Below are 18,480 nucleotides of genomic sequence, written 5' to 3'. Positions count from 1 at the left end.
TTTCCATGCAACCCCCAGACCCAGCAGTTCTGTGGGATATCTTGTCAACGGGGCTCTGCAGAATAGGATGTTTTAAGCATTTATGCCCTCTGGCATCTTCATGTTGCAAATATCTTGAAACTGGCATGTCTTTGATTCTGTCTTGGGACACCTACCAGTTACTTCTGCGCTGAGGATTCGGGCGCTGTGCTCCTCCCCTCCAGCCTGGCTTTGACCTTGGTGTTCAGGGAAGTGAATGCTGCCCTGCCTGTTTGTTTTTCTCTCTAATCCAGCTGCTTGGCTAAGTCTTCTGTGTGTGATTTTTTTTTTCAAAACGTCTCCAGGCTTGAGTTAGATCCCTTGGGCTGTAGTAGCCGTGTTAATTTCTCATGCTGCTTGTTCTAAGTACCCTAGAGTAGCGCTTGAACGGTGTCCCATCAGGAATGGCGCTGAGCAGCAGCAATAGTCTTTGAAGCTGGTGGCCAGCTCCCTGTCTGGATGATGGGTCTTCATAAATGGAAATTCTCTCCCTTGTCCAAATTGGAAGTGTTTTCCTGCTGGCCCTAGTGTGTCAGTCAGTCTTCTCAAGTTGACCCTTCCATGGACCTCAGTCATCATTTAGGCCTTGAGTAAACATACAGCAGGAGGCTGGGGTAGAGTGGACTGTACTACTTCAGGCTCCTGATGGGGGTGGTGCAATTTTTAGAATGCAAGTAGAAAGCACATAATGAAGGGAGGCTCTATCCCTTCTCTTGCTGTGGTAGTTTTCTGCTTACAAAGTGGTATGTAAATCATAGGTGAGCATTAAAGATCTGAGCTTTTCCATGCACTTGGAAAGCATGTGCTCCGTTCTCCCATCTCAGGACTCTGCTGCCTGATTCTGAAGCTTATACCTCTGTTTTTTATTGCCTGTGACATAACCTTAGGGGTTGGTACCAGTGGGTCAATGAAACCATTTCCTTTGATCTCTTTGAGCTGCAATGCCTTCATTGCTCATCAGACGACATCACCTGGTATGTTTGAGTGAGAATAGGCACACTGCTCCTCCTTCCCCTGTCTATTTTGGAGAGAACCCTGAGTTTGGTTATTTCTTTGTGACTGTAGCTTCTTCTCTTCAGTGATGTGGTGCTTTGCCTTTCAGTGTTTATGCTTTTCAAGCATATTCTTTGCCCTGACTTGGATGGCTAGTCCATCTCATCAGATCTTGGAAGCTAAGCAGGGTTGGCCCTCGTTAGCACTTGAATGGGAGACCACCAAGGAAGTCCATAATTGTTACAGAGGCATGCAGTGACAAACCACCTCTGTTCATCTCTTGCCTTGAAAACCTACAGGGTTGCTTTAAGTTGGCTATGACTTGACAGCAGAAAAAAGTATCCTTCAGGAAATACAGCAACTCACTATAGTACAGGATTATTTGACATGAAAATATCTTTCAGCTGACTTGTAGTCTGCGATAGAATAAGCGGCATGTAGGTAGGAACTAAAATCTAGGTTGCAGAGCTGAGTGACAGTAACAAGAGCTAATGTAACAAGTGGCTAATGTAATTTCAGGCCACTGTATGCATCTTGAGTCCTTTGCCAAATGCTTCTTTGCCTGTTGTCTCTGTGAGTGTCTCCCTGTGTTGAAAACTGGTTTGCCTTTGCCCTTCTGACTCCTGCACAGTCCCAGGGATGCACTTGTCGCATATGCTTCTACAGACTCCTGTACATTCATGCTGTGGCAGATTAGGTTTACTGAGGTTTATGAGTGTCCTGCAACACAGCACAGTAGTTGTTGTTTTGTGTGTAGGGGATAGGGAAGTTTTCCTCGACTTGGTCTTTTTTTTTGGTCATACTTTCTGGGGCGTAGATGGGCAGATAACAGTGCTATGAAGTATCCTACCTAATCATTAACTCATGTTATTAGAATTGCCACTCTACACTTTGGGAATATATTCTTGAGACCCTTTTACATGGAGTAGGAAATGTTTAGGTTTTTCTAAATGCCCTTCACCACTCTAGAATCAAATGTGTGTGGTTTTCCTGAGTATGAGAAATGGTAGCTCCGGCTACCAACCCCATTTGTTACAGGAAAAGAACGGGGTGTTCTTCTCGGTGGAGGGATGTGAATAGGACAGAGAAGGAAATCCCACTCTCTTCCCAAATTTCATTTCCCTGTTTCAAGCCCAAAGTGGTTTTTCCCTCCTTGCGAGGCTGAAAATCTTGACTTCAGAGTCACAGGTGGAACCAGCTGGATCAGGGAAATACAGGGAGGGAATGGATTAAATGCATGGCTGCGTGTACTGTTTCTCAGTACCTGATTGCCTTCCTGAGAAGTGACTTTTCCTGCTTTGGGCTGGGAGACTACTGTTACACATTTGAAGATAACAGGTAGTTTGAGCTTCAGTAAAAAGTGCGTGACATTCCATTTTTTCCTCTTATGTACTCTCACCTGCTTATGTACTCTCACCTTCTTTCATGCCTCTCTCTTCACCTACCCAAGACAGTACATGTAGATTAGAATGAGAACTCCACACTTTAATCATCCCTCAGAATAGTGGGAAATTTTCCATCTGGACCTGTTTTTAAACAAAACTTGTGAGTTATCTTAGTTCATCTGGGTTTGCTAAGTGTTGAAATGTCTCTTAAGTGTAGCTTGCAATTCTGAATCTAAGGAACATCTGGAGAGTTATTAAGTGGGTTGGGGCTAGAAACAGATTCCAAGCTGCTTTTTCCAGTCCTGGGAGTGTTGTTTTCTCTTCAAAACATGCTGAGGTGGTTGTTTGAAAGGGGTTCCCCTTTCACTGTGGTCACGGGATGTTCTAAAGGTATTGACCAGATACCACAAATCAGTCTGTTAACTTGTATTTTCCCTGCAATCTGTGCCCCAAAAACTAAATTCTCTGCCTTTGATCCATGTACAGTCATTCTCCCAAGGACAGTTCAGTGTGAGAGCCAGTATGGTTTAGTGATTAGTGTGTTGACTAGACACCTGTATTCAGATCCTGAATCAACTGTGAAGCAAACCATGTGACCTTTGATTAGTCTCTTATTCTCAGCCTAACCAACCTTACAGGGTTGTTTTGAGGATAAAATGGAGGAGAATGCTGCCTTGAGTTCCTCAGAGGAAGGGCAGTATAAAATGTAATTCTAGTCACTCTGTGGTCACCATCTAATATGAAAAAAATCAAGTTATGTATTATATTAGGATGCAAATATGGTGTCTGGCTCCATACTTGTTGCTCATTAACTGTATTAAGGCTTCTGCATGTTGGCTGGGAGCATGGGAGGATTGTTTCTTCGGACACTAATTGTTGGGAAAACTCAGCTTATGCCACCTGCCCTCTTGTGGTTAATTGTGTGCTTGTTTTTTAGATAAAGCTCTATGTGGTGAAGTGATTTCCTGTCGTGGGAGCAGGTTTTGGTATAGTATCATAGTAAGGACTGCATATGTGGCTGGTGAGACCTTGTAGTTCTGAATCTTGTGAAGTACAAGACTGTGCCTCACAGTTCCCTTTAGTTTGACTGGTCGGAGATGAAGAACTTCAGCTTATTGTTGGAGGCTTTCACATCCGGATTCAACTGGTTGTGGTGGGTTTTCGGGCTGCGTGGCCATGGTCTGGTAGATCTTGTTCTTAACATTTCACCTGCATCTATGGCTGGCATCTTTAGAAGTGTATCACAGAGAGAAGGGAATGTTTAGTGGGGTATATATTGTCCATGTCCCAGGGTGAGGAACCAATCAGTACATGTTTGGGTGGAACTTGTTATGCAAGTGATGTAATTGAGTGCTTTGTATTGCGGGTGGGGTTATCAGTCCATTTACATTTGTAGTCGCATTTGCATTCCCTGCAGCAGCAGCAGTATTGGTGAATGCAAATCCTGTGACTGGGTGGAGTCCATTGTCCATGAACTTAGTATGCCCTTGGCCTTTGATTCTGGTGTTATTAAGTACTGGTAGCCAAGCTTTGTTAATTCTCAGAGTCTCTTCTTTCTTGTTGAAGTTGTCTTGGTGTTGAAATTGAAATTCACAAACACCAGTTTGTTTATTCTGGAGAGCTTGCATACGTATGTTTTTGTTTTTTTTAAATTAGCAATATTCATAGCTTTGGCCATTCGGAGAACTGGTCTATCTCCTATAAAAAGCATTGGGTAGACCCTCGGAGGGCAGATCTACCTGCAATTGATAGTAATGGGAAGACTCTAATAGCAGCCATTCAGAGGGCTAGTTTAAGCATCGCAGGCCAGTCTACCTGCAATTGAAAGTAATGAGTAGAGCGTTTGCCCAATGTTTCTTAACACGAGGTAGACCAGTCCTCCATGCAGCTGCTATTCTAATATGCGATCTGCAAAGCTTCGAACATTGGTAATTTAAAACAAAGTAAGAAAGGAAAACCCACATGTGCACAGTATCACCAGGATAAACAAACTTAATCTATTTTTTACATGGAAATGCCCATCAGATGAACTGTAAGCAGAGTAAACTGCTGGAAAGATTCTTAAAATGGCACAGAGGCTCCTGGACATGAAAGAAAATGGTGGGCACCACTATGCATAAGTCTTGCTGATAGTTATCCGATGCACTATAAATGCTCTCTTATCAAAGTCCAGTGTTTAATGCACAGAATAATGATGTTGACAATTATGGTGCTTACAAAAGATTACCGGTATTTATTGCTTTTGGAGAATTGAAAGCCGGGGGGAGGGGGGGGGGAAGAACTAGGCAAGGCCTAGGAACACAGCAGTGCATTCCACTATAAAGAGGGTCAAGGAAGAAGTGGCAGATTAATTCAGAAATCTCCTGAGATCTTTGGGTGAGGCAGAGTATGCCTAACATTTACATGGTGATCTTTCCTCTCCTTGTACAGGGGAAGGCTATTTGAACAAAATGCTTGTGCTAATATTGCATGTGTTTTGTATCGGGATACAAGTCACAAGGTTTGTGCTGGCTTCAAAGAAACTCTCATGAAGATAACCCTACATCTCTTGTGGACTGTGGAAGCCAAGCTAAGTGATTTGGGTGCTGAGATAGTCTTCCTTGGCAAAGCCAAGTGAAGCTGGGTTCCAGACTGGGCCTTGGCAAACACTTGGTACTGGCAAACACTTCCTTCTTGTTCAAGCCTAGATGAAGAGCTCTGTCTGCAAGCAGGATTCTCTGCCCTGAGCCAGCCTACACTGGGCACCTTTTCTCTGTTGGCTTCTAGGAGTAGGCGGAGGAATAGAAATGTAGGTGTTTCTCAGACTGGTGTATGTTTGGACTTTCTTCTTGCTACTTTTAACTGCTCCTCTAGTTTTGGCGTACTATGAGTTTCTCTTTCCCTAAACAAAAGTAATGCAAGAGTGAGGAGGCGTTAAAGAGATTGCCTTGATAATCTTTTGACTCTGTGTTGCTTGTTTATTATGCTAGGCATGTCTCTATAGGACAAACTGCCCATCTTGACTGCGGTTGAGCAAAAGAGAGTGTGCATAGGGAACAGCTGCCATGGGGGTCTTTGGGAAGGATTGGTGCAGGTACTGTCCTGGGAACAGAAAGCCAGATTTGCTATTAGTCTCTGCATTGCCCTGTTTGCATGCTTTTAAGGTCTCCGCGGGTTGGGACAAGCTTGTATGCCTGGTTTATGAGGCCTCTGTGTTCTCTTCTTGGTGGTGATCTCAGTGGGGGAGAGGCATGAAACTTACTCTTAACATGTGTCTCTGTTACCCATGCCTGGTTTATTTCCAGCTCTTCCTTGTGCCAGAAATCATTCGTGACATGTGGCCCAGGGCTGCGGCATTCACAACCCAAACATTTCAGAGTAAGGATTCCTGTGTTTCTGTCCCAAGCAAGCTGTTCCCAGTGTTGGGTGCCCTGGGTCCTAGGAGGGGTGTGTGATGGGCTCTCTGCCAAGATGGAGGGGTTTATTTATTTGGGCACTAAGCCATGGGGCGGGCAGGAGCTGGGGTTGAAGCCACAAGTCTGGTCTCGTGCAGATGTGGTTGTGATCAGGTGATACTGAATCAGCTGGTAAAGCTGTTCCACCTGTTCCCCATGCACGCTTGCTTTCTCAGGAATGCCCTGGCCCTCCCAGCCTACTCACTTGCAGGAACTGACATGTAGAGCTTCAGTCTCATGGCTTTGCCTCTTGAGGAAATGACCAGTAGAGCGCATTCATGTTGACTTTGGCGTTATCTTGCTTGCAGACTACAAGAGACTAGTATGAATGTCTTGCTTTCCCTACACCTGCCAGTCGCAACCCAGAATGTTGAAGACCCTGAGCTGGGTTTGTAGCTGGGGCTCTCAAGCGACTGCTGTTACTGTTCATTTTTGTGCTTGTTGAGAACTCTGTCCCCAACTTCTACTATATCCATTTTGCCCCTAAAGCAAAGGAGGTACAAGGAGCCCAAGTTCTGGCAAGACAAATGTTATAATTTCAAGCAGTCTTGCCTGAAGTTTGGAGAGGGGGAGGAAATTAAGATCACCTTACCCAGCTAGTTACCAGCAGCTGCCGCTCCCTTTTTAAGCAAGGCTTGCTTGAGGCATGAGCATTGGTGAGCGCCCAAGGGTAAGTGCCAAATGGCTCTTGGCCTGAGGCTTGTAGTCTGTGGCTTTCAATTGCCTTGGACTTTGAAGGCAATGTTAGTTTGAGGAAGAATCTGAGATCATTCCAGTCAGCAATTTGAATTACCTTGAAGTAGAATCTCTATACATCTTTTAATGGGTTAATTACCCAAAGGTCTTGGCTCTTATGGGCCCTTCTTACATGCCCAGGGTAATGCTAATAGCCCCTCTGGGGTTAGGAAGCAGTTTTCCCCTTGAACAGATTAGCCAGAGATCTTTGAGAGATTTTTTGCCATCTTCTGGACATGGAGCAGGGGTCATTGTGTGTGTGAGCGTAGGGAGGAAGATTGTTGTGCATTTCCTGTATTGTGCAGGGGGTTGGGCTAGAGCAGGGGTCTGCAACCTGCATCTCTCCAGATGTTCATGGACTACAATTGGCCATGTTGGCAGGGGCTGATGGGAATTATAGTCCATGAACATCTGTAGAGCCGCAGGTTGCAGACCCCTGGACTAGAGAACCCTGGAGGTTCCAATTTCTATGACTTTTGTTCATTGTTTTGGATGTTCCTAAGGAAACATTTTTTGTTATTTTGTGCAGGTGGAACCAAGAGTTAAAGGGTTTGATTGTGTCTGTGTTTATACCTGTTGTGCCTGTGTTTACACCTGTAGGAAAAGTATGCCATCAAATCTTGAACAATTCATGGTAACCTCATGAAACAGAACTTCATGGGGTTTTCCCGACTAGCGATGAACAGAGATGGTTTGTTATTGCCTTCCTCTGCTTTGCAACTTTGGTCTTCCTAGGTCAGGGGTCGGGAACCTTTTCCCCTCAAAGAGCCATTTGGCTCACCCCCCCTCACCCCCCCACTCGCTGGCACGCCCCCCCTCCGCTCCCCCGCCAACTTGCTCGCTCGCGCCCCCCCTCCACCCACTCACACACACACACCCGCCTGCAGGGCAGGCGTGGAATGAGAGCGACAGCTACGACCTTGCCGGCTACCCGAGGCCGAGTGTTTGCTCCGCCCTGCTCCTCGCAGGGCGGGTGAAGAGGTGCCCGGCGGCTCGGCCTTGCCGGCCGCCGGGGGAACGATGCGCCCGCCCTGCGAGGAGCAGGGCGGGTGAAGAGGTGTCCGGCGGCTTGGCCGGGCCGGCTGCCGGGGGAACGATGCGCCCGCCCTGCGAGGAGCAGGGCGGGTGAAGAGGTGCCCGGCGGCTCGGCCGGGCCGGCCGCCGGGGGAACGATGCGCCCGCCCTGCTCCTTGCGAGCCGCGGGTTCCCGACCCCTGTCCTAGGTGGTCTCACATCCAAGTCCTATTGGTGGCTGGTCCTGCTTGGTTCCTGAGCTCTGATGAGACCAGCCTAAACTGGACTGTTAGGGCTGTTGTGTGTGTACCTACCTGCATTTTGATACACATAAAAGTAAGGCATGAAACCCTTTGCCAATTTCTAAATAGAGTGAAAGTACAGTAAATGGTTATTTTCCTTCTCCGAACCCACAGGAATTTACATTACCTATGTATAACTGCTTTTCAGTTCTGGATTATAACTGTCCAGGCCCTTCTGTACCTTCTGACCCTATCCTTTTTGCTTCAGCTAATATAGAAAAGGTTGATCTCACAGTTGAAGTTGTGGTGTGACAGTTGCTTCTGATAGTCAGAACCTGTAAAAACATAATGGACACCTTAAACAAAGGAGTCCCAAAAGGATCTTGATTTAGTGTAACCCATGAAATGTAGTTAGTCTTTTGTAACCTAGGAACAAATGTTCTTGATCCCCTCTGCCTTTTATCAGAACTAGAGCGATATACTGTATTTTGCATATAGCAGCTTGAAGGAAGGAAATAAGGCAAATGTTCCTTTTCTTATGGCTCAGTGCCAGCTCTAAAAGCGGGTCCTCCTGAGCTGCTTGTCAGTGGTAGACTTGTTCAGTGAGGTGGGTTTCTGTGGGAGCTCTCAGTGAATGCTCAGCCAGGGGTGCTTCCTGTGAGACTCCCTGTTCATGTTCTGTGCAGCCTCTGACTTAATTTGAAGTACTTCTCTAGTCTGGTCCCCAAGCATACAGCTCTGCACTGGTTAAAATAATTAAACATCCATATTATTCCTTCTTCCTTTCCTATCCTTTTAGGGAAATTTTGCTGAAGATGGGGCTTGTGTTGTGTAAAGTAGAGAAAGGTAGTCAAAACCCTTCATCACAAATGTTACTAAGTTACATGCCTGTGAGGATGCTATACTAAGACATGTGCCCAGGCACTGTGGAGTCTTGGAAGCCTTCAGGTTATTCTGGTGTTAAGGTGTCTCTTGCTTCATCCACCTAGTTAGGAAGCATCCCTGACTGTGTCTACAGAGCAGTGAACTCACAGTATGGATCTCCTGTAGGAGACTGTCTTGGGAAGAGAAGGTTTGTCCATGTTCCCAAGACCTGTTGGTCTCTTAGAGGGGCCTCTGTTGGAATGGGAAAGGCATCTGAATGGGCAACTAAACCTTCTTTCTCTAAGAATTAACATGTATTTCAAGACATAGGAAGGGATGCGACTCCAACAGCATTCATTTGGCTACCTGCAAAGTATGCTAGGGATGTAGGCTGAACTAACATAATGTATCTGTGAAGACTGAGAATTGGGGGCAGTGATGGAGTCAGGTAATTTTAGATACCTGATGTAATGGATTTACATATCCCCTTTAGGTCGTAATGTATACATGACAAAGTATACTGGGGAGGGTTCATCTGAGCCTGTGAGCCTGGACCTTGGACTTGTGATCCTGAAGGCATGACTCTCTGGGGTCTCAAGCAGCGCAAGTGAATGTCAATTATGAGGTGTTTCTAGCACTGAGCTCAGTCTCCTTGCAGACTGCTGACTAAGGGGTTTGTTCTGATATATGCTTACACAGTGCTTGATGTCTGTGCTGCCTGCCTAATCCCTGCATACTCAAGCAGGAGGGAGTGAAGAGCATCAGGGATCCTTGAAGGCCTTGAAGGTGGTTCTGACTCCCTTTCATCTCGTACAGTTGGGCTGAAGCCAGCCTCCTCCTGGCTCCTTCTCTTTCTTTATGACAATGGAAATGGGAGAAGATCTAGAAAAGGGAGACAGTGGAGAGCCCTGGGGAAAAAATCATCACATTTGTACTCCACCCTTGTTTTAGTCCTGGGCAAATGTACGTGGGACGTGTCCTTTGAGTCTCACAGCAGACAGTGCCATGTTTAAGGCTGCCCACTGATCTTTATGGTTGAACAGTCATTTGAACCCATCTTCCTAAATTCAGTATTCTAGCCATGGTACCTTCACTGATGTGGGGCACTTTAAGAGGGTAACAAAAAGCCAACAAGGGTTAATGAGGGCCAAGGAGGCTCTGGGACTTGGGGTTAGATGTTAAATTTAAATCGGTGTGATATTTTGGGTGGCACAGAATGGTCACAAGTAGTACGACTCTTCCTCTTCCTCTTACAGAGCATGTCCCTGCTGAGCTGCGTGAACCCTTCTATACGGACCAGTATGAACAGGAGCACCTGAAGCCTCCTCTTATCCGCCTGCTGCTATCATCTGACATCTACTGCCGTGCCTGGCGTCAGGCCTTACCCCCAGGCCCTGATGGCACATCAGCCCCAAAGGATAATGCTGCCTTGTTACAACTTCTGGCCCGTCGTGGCTTGGTGCCCACCTTCCAAGACAAGCCTATCAAGGAGGCTGACTTGCACCACAAGCCAATCAGGCTGGTAAGTCTGCAGGGAGTTCTCAAGGTGCCATCTTGATCTGATGTTCCTGATGGTGGCTCTTGTGGAGGGTTCAGGATGTGTACCATTTTTGTGGGAGGGCGGAAGAGGTCCTCTCTAGGTTACCCAAGGAAAGGAGGCTGTGGAGGCATGAGGGGAAGAGAAGCAGGGACATTGTAGTCTCTTATTTCCAGATATTTTTGGCAGCACCATTTTTCTAAATTAAGTATAAGATTCTCTGGGTCGCCCAGGGAATGCTTGCCGTGCAGAGTGATTGAAGCTCAAAGTTTTTGGTCCCTTTTAGACCTCTAAAGCTGCTATTGCTACTCTGCGATGGGGAAGTCTGCAGAATGTGTACCTTAAATTGTGCAACTTTATGCTAAATTGGTATAATGCTGCCTGAGCGAGCAACTATGTATGTGTTTTCAGTATGAGCGGCTGTAGGTGGTGGGAATTTTATTTGCTTTGCAGCTCAATCCAAGGGGGAAGGGGCTGAAAGGAGTTGTGCAGCCCTATGCTGGCAAAAATGCCCTTGCTGGGACACTTACCCTGGCAGAGGGGTAAATCCACTGGTGGGTGGCTGCTGCGGCTCTGAGCACCATGTCAGTGCCTCAGCATCACCCACCAGCCCTTGCCGGCATAGCAGGAGCATTCTGGAGGTGTGACTAGGAGTGAATGTTAGTAGGCTTCTACGCTGGCATCGCTTCTAGGTTTGCATCAGCCCAGGCCAAGGATTTATGCCACCCTTTTGGGTGGCTTGATCCCAGTGGAGGGCTTTTCAGTGGCGGGGAGGTTTTCTTTCGTATTTTGCCTGCCTGCTTCCAAAGAGCCCTCCGGAGGTGCTGGGGCAGTGCAGCAGCGGCGCCATCCTGAGCTACAAAGGGCTCTGGACTGGACTGCCCGTGACTGATACTTCTGTAAGGGGTGGTGTGTGTTGGTTGTTCGATGTTACTAGAGGTGTTTGAGAGAAGTTTTCCTGAAATCAATGAGGCCTGCTATAGATTGGGAATGGGCAAAAGAGCGAGAAGCTCTAATTTATTGCTGTGCGTAAGAAAGATGCCTTCCAGGACTGCCCTGTGCAAGGGACCTGGCGAAGGCCCTGAGGGCAAAAGACAAATCCCCAAACTTATCTTTCATTGCTATCCTGGTAGTAGGAGTGTCCTATGTGGCGCCGCAGCATAAGGGTGAGACCTTTACAAGGTTAGATCCTAGCCACCCGTGGGAACCTCTTTTCTCATCTCCCTGTGGGTGGGGAGGACTGAGGTGTAGCTGAAGCCACCCCGGGAATAGCTTTTCCCAGGGTTTACATTACTTGTTGGGCGAGGAACCTGTTCTAACAGCCTGAAGCATAAATGTTTTTGTAGCTTGGCAGACCAGGGAGCTAAGCTGGGTAATAATGTGCATCAGGTGGCTGCTGTTGCTAGGTATGCTTGAATTCCCAGCTGTGTATAAGAAGTAGGGGGCCTTTGTGTAACGCGTGAGACCTTCTCGACTCTCATGCTTGAGCAGATGATATTTCATGTTTGCACAGTAGCAGTTCCTAGGGATGCTGGCAAGTCTCATATAAGAGTATAAAGCTAGAAACGTTGTTGTTGTTGTACTTCTGCTGCCCCAACCCAGGAGCAAAGGCTGGTTGTAGGTTTGTATCCATACTTCTTGTGCTTGCCCACAACGTAAAGCCGTAAAGGAGCAGCAGTGGCGTAGTAGGTTAAGAGCAGGTGCATTCTAATCTGGAGAAACCGGGTTTGATTCCCAGCTCTGCAGCCTGAGCTGTGGAGGCTTATCTGGGGAATTCAGATTAGCCTGTACACTCCCACACACGCCAGCTGGGTGACCTTGGGCGAGTCAGTTTTTCGGAGCTCTCCCAGCCCCACCCACCTCACAGGGTGTTTGTTGTGAGGGGGGAAGGGCCTTGTAAGCCCCTTTGAGTCTCCTACAGGAGAGAAAAGGGGGATATAAATCCAAACTCCTCCTCCTCCATTTGTTGACACTCAACATGGATGAAGGTGTTTTGTCTTCCTTCCTGGTCTGTAGACGGTGCCACATGTGGAGTGGAGAAGGCTGCAGATTTTTTCCCCTCTGCTGTGCTTAGAAAAAGAAAGAGGAGTGGGGTCCTGATTTCAGTGTGGAGGGGACACTGAAATGCCAGAGGTTGTTATCTGATAGAAGGACAAGTACAACAGAGGGCATCGGTTTGGCGATCCTCTTCCCGCCTGTACGAGGGGTTGGGGATGGGGATTCCAGCAGATAATCTGGTTGCAGATGGCTGAAATTCCCTTCTGCTGTGGGATTTGGTTGGTATTAGTGGGAGGGTCTCCCGGTCAGTGAACGGCTGCACGAGGCTGGAATGGTTGTTTCTCTCTAGCTGGCTCTAAGAAGGATGTTTGAATTGTTCAAACCCTGAAGGTGGGGGCTGGAGATGTCTGCTTTCAGCTCCGAGCAAGTATAATTCCTCGAGTGTGTGTGTATGTGTGAGAGAGTGTATATGGCAAAGGGAAGGGAATCCCAGCTGCTGATGTAGCTCTGCCAGCAGGTGCCTGATGGGATTGATCTGCATTGAACGGGTTGCTGCTGGTTATTAAATTTGCTTTGCATCTTTTGAGCTGGAAAGAGGGAACTACAGTTATAGCTGAAGGGGGGGGATATCCTCTGTTCTATGCTACAGGGGAAATGCTGCCAATTGAGAAAGGTGAAATGGGAGGATTTCATCTTGAGAATCAGAGAGATGACCCTTGATTTTGACATAATTTCTGGAAACTCCCATGGAATGCCTGAGTGTGCCCATAAGGCAGGGTAGTTCGGTAGTATGGCTCTCTCTCATTCTGGAACAGGGAGTTGGATTACCCCGCCCTGCTCCCCCAACCCCAGGATTAAATGGTCTGTGGAGGGAGGCAGCGGCAGCAGTAGCAGTGGTGTTGGCACACTGCCAGTAATGATACTGGAAAGCAGGTGTCCTTGTTTGGTACAGTCTATCCAGCACAGCTCTTATTTAGGTCTGTACAGTGTGGCTTCAGCTAGGGTCATTCCTCTCTCCTGGTGGGATGAGCCCAAACTCTGAAGGGCGGGGGTGGGTCAGAAGTGTAGAGAGAGCCAACAGAATACTGTGCTGCCACTGAAGAATACTGTGCTCCTTCCATCTTGTCTGCTTTTTAGTGTGAATGAGCCATACTGAAGGGCAAGATGCATCCTACCTTCATGCTTAAGCTTGACACATGCTGTATTTCCCCTCCCTGTGTCCTTTGTTTGAGAATGAGCTCCACATTAATTCACTTCCAGTCCTCATTCATTGTCTAGTTACCACCTTTTTCACTGCTGCAATTCTCTCTGCTGTGGTGTTGAATATCAGGCTGCCAGGAGAGCTTTGGGTATAGTATAAATATGCCTGAAGGTTTATATATGACCTGCTAGTTTGTCTTGATGCCTGTGCTTGCAGAACCTGGTGGATGTCAGCACACTTTGGACCCATTCTCTGTAGTACTTCTGCAGGATTAGTTCTGTGTGCAGCAGTGGCGTAGGAGGTTAAGAGCTCATGTATCTAATCTGGAGGAACCGGGTTTGATTCCCAGCTCTGCCGCCTGAGCTGTGGAGGCTTATCTGGGGAATTCAGATTAGCCTGTACACTCCCACACACGCCAGCTGGGTGACCTTGGGCTAGTCACAGCTTCTCAGAGCTCTCTCAGCCCCACCTACCTCACAGGGTGTTTGTTGTGAGGGGGAAAGGGCAAGGAGATTGTAAGCCCCTTTGAGTCTCCTACAGGAGAGAAAGTGGGGATATAAATTCAAACTCCTTCTCTTCTTCTTCTCCCCCCCTCCTCCCCCCTCCTCCTCCTCCTCCTCCTTGTTCTTGATGATCGTCTCTCTCTCTCTCCCCCCCCCCCGCCCCATCTCCTTAGGTTAATACTCTGAAATATTATTCAATGTGGGGATGATATGATTCCACCAGTTATCTTAACACTACAGCCTTGGAGTAGAGGAGCACTTCCCTGGTATCTGAGTGATTTCGACAAAACTATGCGTGAGATGTACCAGTACAGTTGATCAGCAACATGAAACGGTGGCACTCTTCCCAGTCTTTATATCACCTCAAGATGCAAGTAGAACAGGGGCTCTGCAAATTCAAAGTCTCTCCCCACTCCAGCACTTGATCCTGCTGTTGTATAAATTGGCTGTCAGTATAAATGTGGTACTTTCAAAGTGGGCCTTGCTCGGATCTTTGTTCAGTTTAATAAAAAACAAACAGATCAGATTGCTGGGCAGTGTCAAGGGTGATGGAGTTAAAAGCTACTTCTCTTAACTCTTCTGTTCTGAGGAGAGATGAGCCTTGTCTCACTGGAGGATGTAGAATGGTTCAAGTTTGGCTTGCTACTAATGGAAGCCTCACGTGCTCGCAGTTAGAGGGTCTGGTCTTGGCACGGGCAGACTTGCAGCCCCCTTCTGTCTTTCAGTTGAACGGCCCTGTCTGTTTTCAGTATGCAGGGCTGGGGAGGGCAGCAGTGCTCCTCACTCTTGCTCTGTATTGTGTACTCGGTGATGGGTATGGTGATGGCGTCAACCAATTGAGAGTCAAGTTCTGTCAGTTTCTGTTGATATCAAAGGGGGATTGGGATAACCGTTGCATTCCATTTTTTTTCCTTTGGGATGCTAGAAGGTGTTCGATAAAGGGGGTGCCAGGATCTTCCCAGAGATAGCAAGCTTGTGAGTTCTACCATTAGATCTGCTCAGTAATCAAGAGATTCTTGCTTCTAAACCAGCAGTGTTTGGAATCTGGCTGGCACTGTGTGGCTGGCACTGAGAAGCACTGCATGCAGAATTTGGAAGTTATGGCAGGCAGACTCCTTAATGATGATGCCTTGGTAATGAAGGTTGTCCCATGTCTGCTGCCTGCCTTTGCCCCCAGAGCTACCCTTACCTCATCCAGGTTCATGTTAACTGCATTAAAAGCTTAAGATAAATAATCCCAGCTCTCCTGTGGTGTAACACTTGGGTTGGAGTAAGATTGAATCTGCTTGGTCAGAAGGAGAGTTATGATGTCACCAGGGTTTTGCGAGGGTTTCCAGTCCCTTGGTTTTTTTCTTTTCGAACCCAAACTTATGGCAGATCCTTATCCCCCACCCCCACCCCCACCCCCACCCCCAGCCACATAGCATTATCCAGCATATGCCTGTAGCCTGGTTTTCTGCCATATTGCCTGACTGGAAACAGAGTGTCTGCCATGCCAGTGGGATTGCTGTTGCTCCCTAGTGGTAGAGCCCTCCATGGTAGATCTGTGCTTGTGTGAATTGTTAGTAAGATAAATAAGAGAGAGAAGAGTTTTGGATTTATATCCCCCCTTTCTCTCCTGCAGGAGACTCAAAGGGGCTTACAATCTCCTTGCCCTTCCCCCCTCACAACAAACACCCTGTGAGGTAGGTGGGGCTGAGAGAGCTCCGAGAAGCTGTGACTCGCCCAAGGTCACCCAGCTGGCGTGTGTGGGAGTGCGCAGGCTAATCTGAATTCCCCAGATAAACCTCCACAGCTCAAGCGGCAGAGCGGGGAATCAAACCCGGTTCCTCCAGATCAGAATGCACCTGCTCTTAACCTCCTACGCCACTGCCTAAGCCAAGCTAAATTTGATGCAGCCATCATGGCTGAGGATTAAGATTGTTTTCACCTGAAGGTGCACTAGTGTGCACATAGTTCTCCCTTCCGTTGACATTTCTTACCTTGGCAGTAGTAGCAGATGTATGCCTAACTCCATCTTCGGTGTCTAGATGTCCTCATGCTGCTTGCAGGGGGCGTACTGCCCACAGGGACATAGGGTAACCCATGTCCCCGGGTGCATGTCACTTGGTAATGTGGGGGGCGCTGGTCCCTGCGCCCAGCCTCCCCTGTGGCGAGGCAACCTTGTTGGCACCCGGCGGCTCTCCCTGTGCCGGGGCACTGCTCGCCAGCCACAACCGTGAGCTGTCCTCCTGCCCCTCTGGAGTGGATTGCGCAGGACAGTGGTCGCCTCCTCAGGAATCACACCGGGGATCATGGCAGCCACACCGTGGCACCCTGCACCGAGGCTGGGCCCTGCTGCGTGGCCAGGAGCCCCCTCCCCTGCAAAGGGGATGCTTTGGGCTCCTGCTGGTGGGGAGTGCAGGAGCCGGCCTGCCCCCACACTGCCTGCCTGAGCCATTACCGTAAGTGGAGTGCGGTGGAGGGGCACTTGACCAGGTGCTGCCCTGGGGCACCATTTTCCCCCCATGTGCCTCTGCCAGGTTGCCTAAGCTATCCCTTCTCTTTTTTCTTGCAGGGTGTACACCTAGCCTTGATTGACTCATTGATGACAGCATTTGCTGTGGAAGCCACCAGCTCTCTAACTGTTGTGCCAGGCACTGATCCAGCTGCCAGCTCCTGGGACCAGAAGCTACTTCACTGGATTGACATGGTACTTTATTGATTCTGCTTGTGCATCTTCCTTTTCTTTAAGCAACTTAGGTTAGCATGTGTGGGGTTATATTACGTGATCTATGCAATCATCTTGTGAGATAAAGTCCAACACTATGCCCACTACACCGTATTATTTCTGGCTTGTAAAATATGAAGTTGGCATTGTGAGGTAAGAATTGCTCTTGGGTGCTGTCTTAGCCTGGGAGCAGGAAGACATCTCTCTTTGTTTTTGGCGATGTGGATGCTATGACCTATGGGAAAGGGAACTTCAGCAGCAAAGGGATTATGAGTGACGGAGCGTTTTGTGCATCTATGACAATCCCTGCCACCTCCTTGCAGGTCATCCACAAGATGCAGCAAAGCACTGAACAGGAGACCTTGCAACGCTCTGCTCCTGCTACAGATGGCCAGACTCAGGCCTCCGGGAGTGGTCCCAAGGTGCGTGTGCCTCGCTGTTGCACCTTCCTTCGGAATTCAAGGGGGAAGGTTTGAGGATTGGACTAAAATGTGAGGTGAAACCATGGGGTGGTTGGCAGGGAATGGGCCCTGCCCCTTGCTCCAAATGCAGTGGGCAAAGAGGAAGGGGTGGCTGTGTCTATGCTGGCTTTGTTCTGAGAATGAGCAGCGCCCTTGTTTCGTCTCACCGTAAAAGGTAGAGTCTGCTTCCTTCCTTCCTCCCTTCAGAGTTGAGGATTCCCTACTTCCCCCCCCGCTCGACAATCTGTTGCTTCATCTTTGTGATGTGAGATGGGCTCCATCTGTTTTAGGCTTGCTTTGCCCTTTGGATACCCACTGTCTTCCTGGATATTTTCCCTCAAAGTTATTGCAAGGGGTGGGGCACCTCTCCAGTCATGACGGGCGGGGCAACCTCGTCCCAGCCAAGCTGCCTATCTGACTTCCAGTGCTGTGTCTGCAATGCAGTTGAAGTGTGGTACATGACAAAGCTGTCTTTTTCTGCATCTTTTTCCTCTTCGCCTTCCCACGGCCTCTCTCTTTCCTCTGCTTCAGTGTCCCACAAGGTGGTACTGGAAACTGGTTCCTGTAAGTGGGTGGCTTTACTTATTATCTCCCTGCTGCCTCAACTCCTGTGCTGCATGCCAGGGGGGGACCCAGAGCAAAGGATGCTGGGGGCTTAGGACTATAAAGCCCGAGGTGCTTGTGTGTTTCATGAGGTCTTCCCTTGGGTAAAGTTTTGGTTGACTTACATGTGACCCTTGGCGGTGTTACATCCTTCTAACTCCTTTGAAATCGATGACCATAGAAGGGTGTAACTCGCTGCTTAGAGTTTAAACTTGTTAACTGCTCTGTTCTGTGTGGAATGGGCTCTATGACTAAAATGGGAGGCTTTGAGGGCAGAGAAGGAGCGTTCTGTGTGAGATGCCAGCTGCTGGGATGCTGCTATATCCCAGCATCCTTTGTTCTCGTCTCCCTTCCCTTTGAAATATGTGCCTGCTTTGGTCTCTCTTAGCTCTGTATCCCGTGTTGTATGTGTGTGGGGGGTCAGTTTACCTAGTTGTGCGTGCGCGTGTGTGTGTATGCGATCATGCCTCTCTCCTCCCTGCCCAGATAACACAGCCTTCCTGGAGCCTAATGGACTAATAACAGATGCTGTGGTACCTCAGAGGTCAACAAAAAGCCCACATGTCCTTGTGCGGAGGGGTTAAGAGACAGCCAGAGCAGGGCAGCCCATGCTTGGAGCTGCCAAGTAGGAACAGCATGCTAGTTACATGACATGCCTCTACTCCCTCCCCCCTGTGTGTTGTTGCCTTCTGCCCCCTTCCTTTTTGCTTGCTGCCCTGCAGTCCTCGGTGCAGCCTAGACCGGGACCTGTCAATGCTTTGTCCAAAAGGTTTTGTTAGGCC

The 18,480-nt window shown here is 48.3% G+C and overlaps 1 protein-coding gene across 5 annotated transcripts in view; it reads left to right on the top strand.

Annotated features, from left to right (window-relative positions):
- The window catches only part of CAMSAP3 (calmodulin regulated spectrin associated protein family member 3), a 44,082-nt gene that overhangs the window by 8,646 nt on the left and 16,956 nt on the right, over positions 1 to 18,480 (top strand). For 2 of the 5 annotated variants that reach the window (XM_048490064.1, XM_048490067.1), the window contains exons 2-5: positions 9,942 to 10,207; positions 16,482 to 16,616; positions 16,958 to 17,056; positions 17,627 to 17,659. In XM_048490064.1, coding sequence (XP_048346021.1) covers positions 9,942 to 10,207; positions 16,482 to 16,616; positions 16,958 to 17,056; positions 17,627 to 17,659 — 533 coding nt within the window. Of the gene's footprint in view, positions 1 to 9,941; positions 10,208 to 16,481; positions 16,617 to 16,957; positions 17,105 to 17,626; positions 17,660 to 18,480 lie in introns of all 5 variants that reach the window. The other 3 variants (XM_048490066.1, XM_048490068.1, XM_048490063.1) reach the window with 2 other exon arrangements.

Source organism: Sphaerodactylus townsendi, linkage group LG03 (assembly GCF_021028975.2).
Source record: "Sphaerodactylus townsendi isolate TG3544 linkage group LG03, MPM_Stown_v2.3, whole genome shotgun sequence".
NCBI classification, from domain to species: Eukaryota; Metazoa; Chordata; class Lepidosauria; order Squamata; family Sphaerodactylidae; genus Sphaerodactylus; species Sphaerodactylus townsendi.
This window is presented reverse-complemented; position numbering and strand designations above follow the sequence as displayed.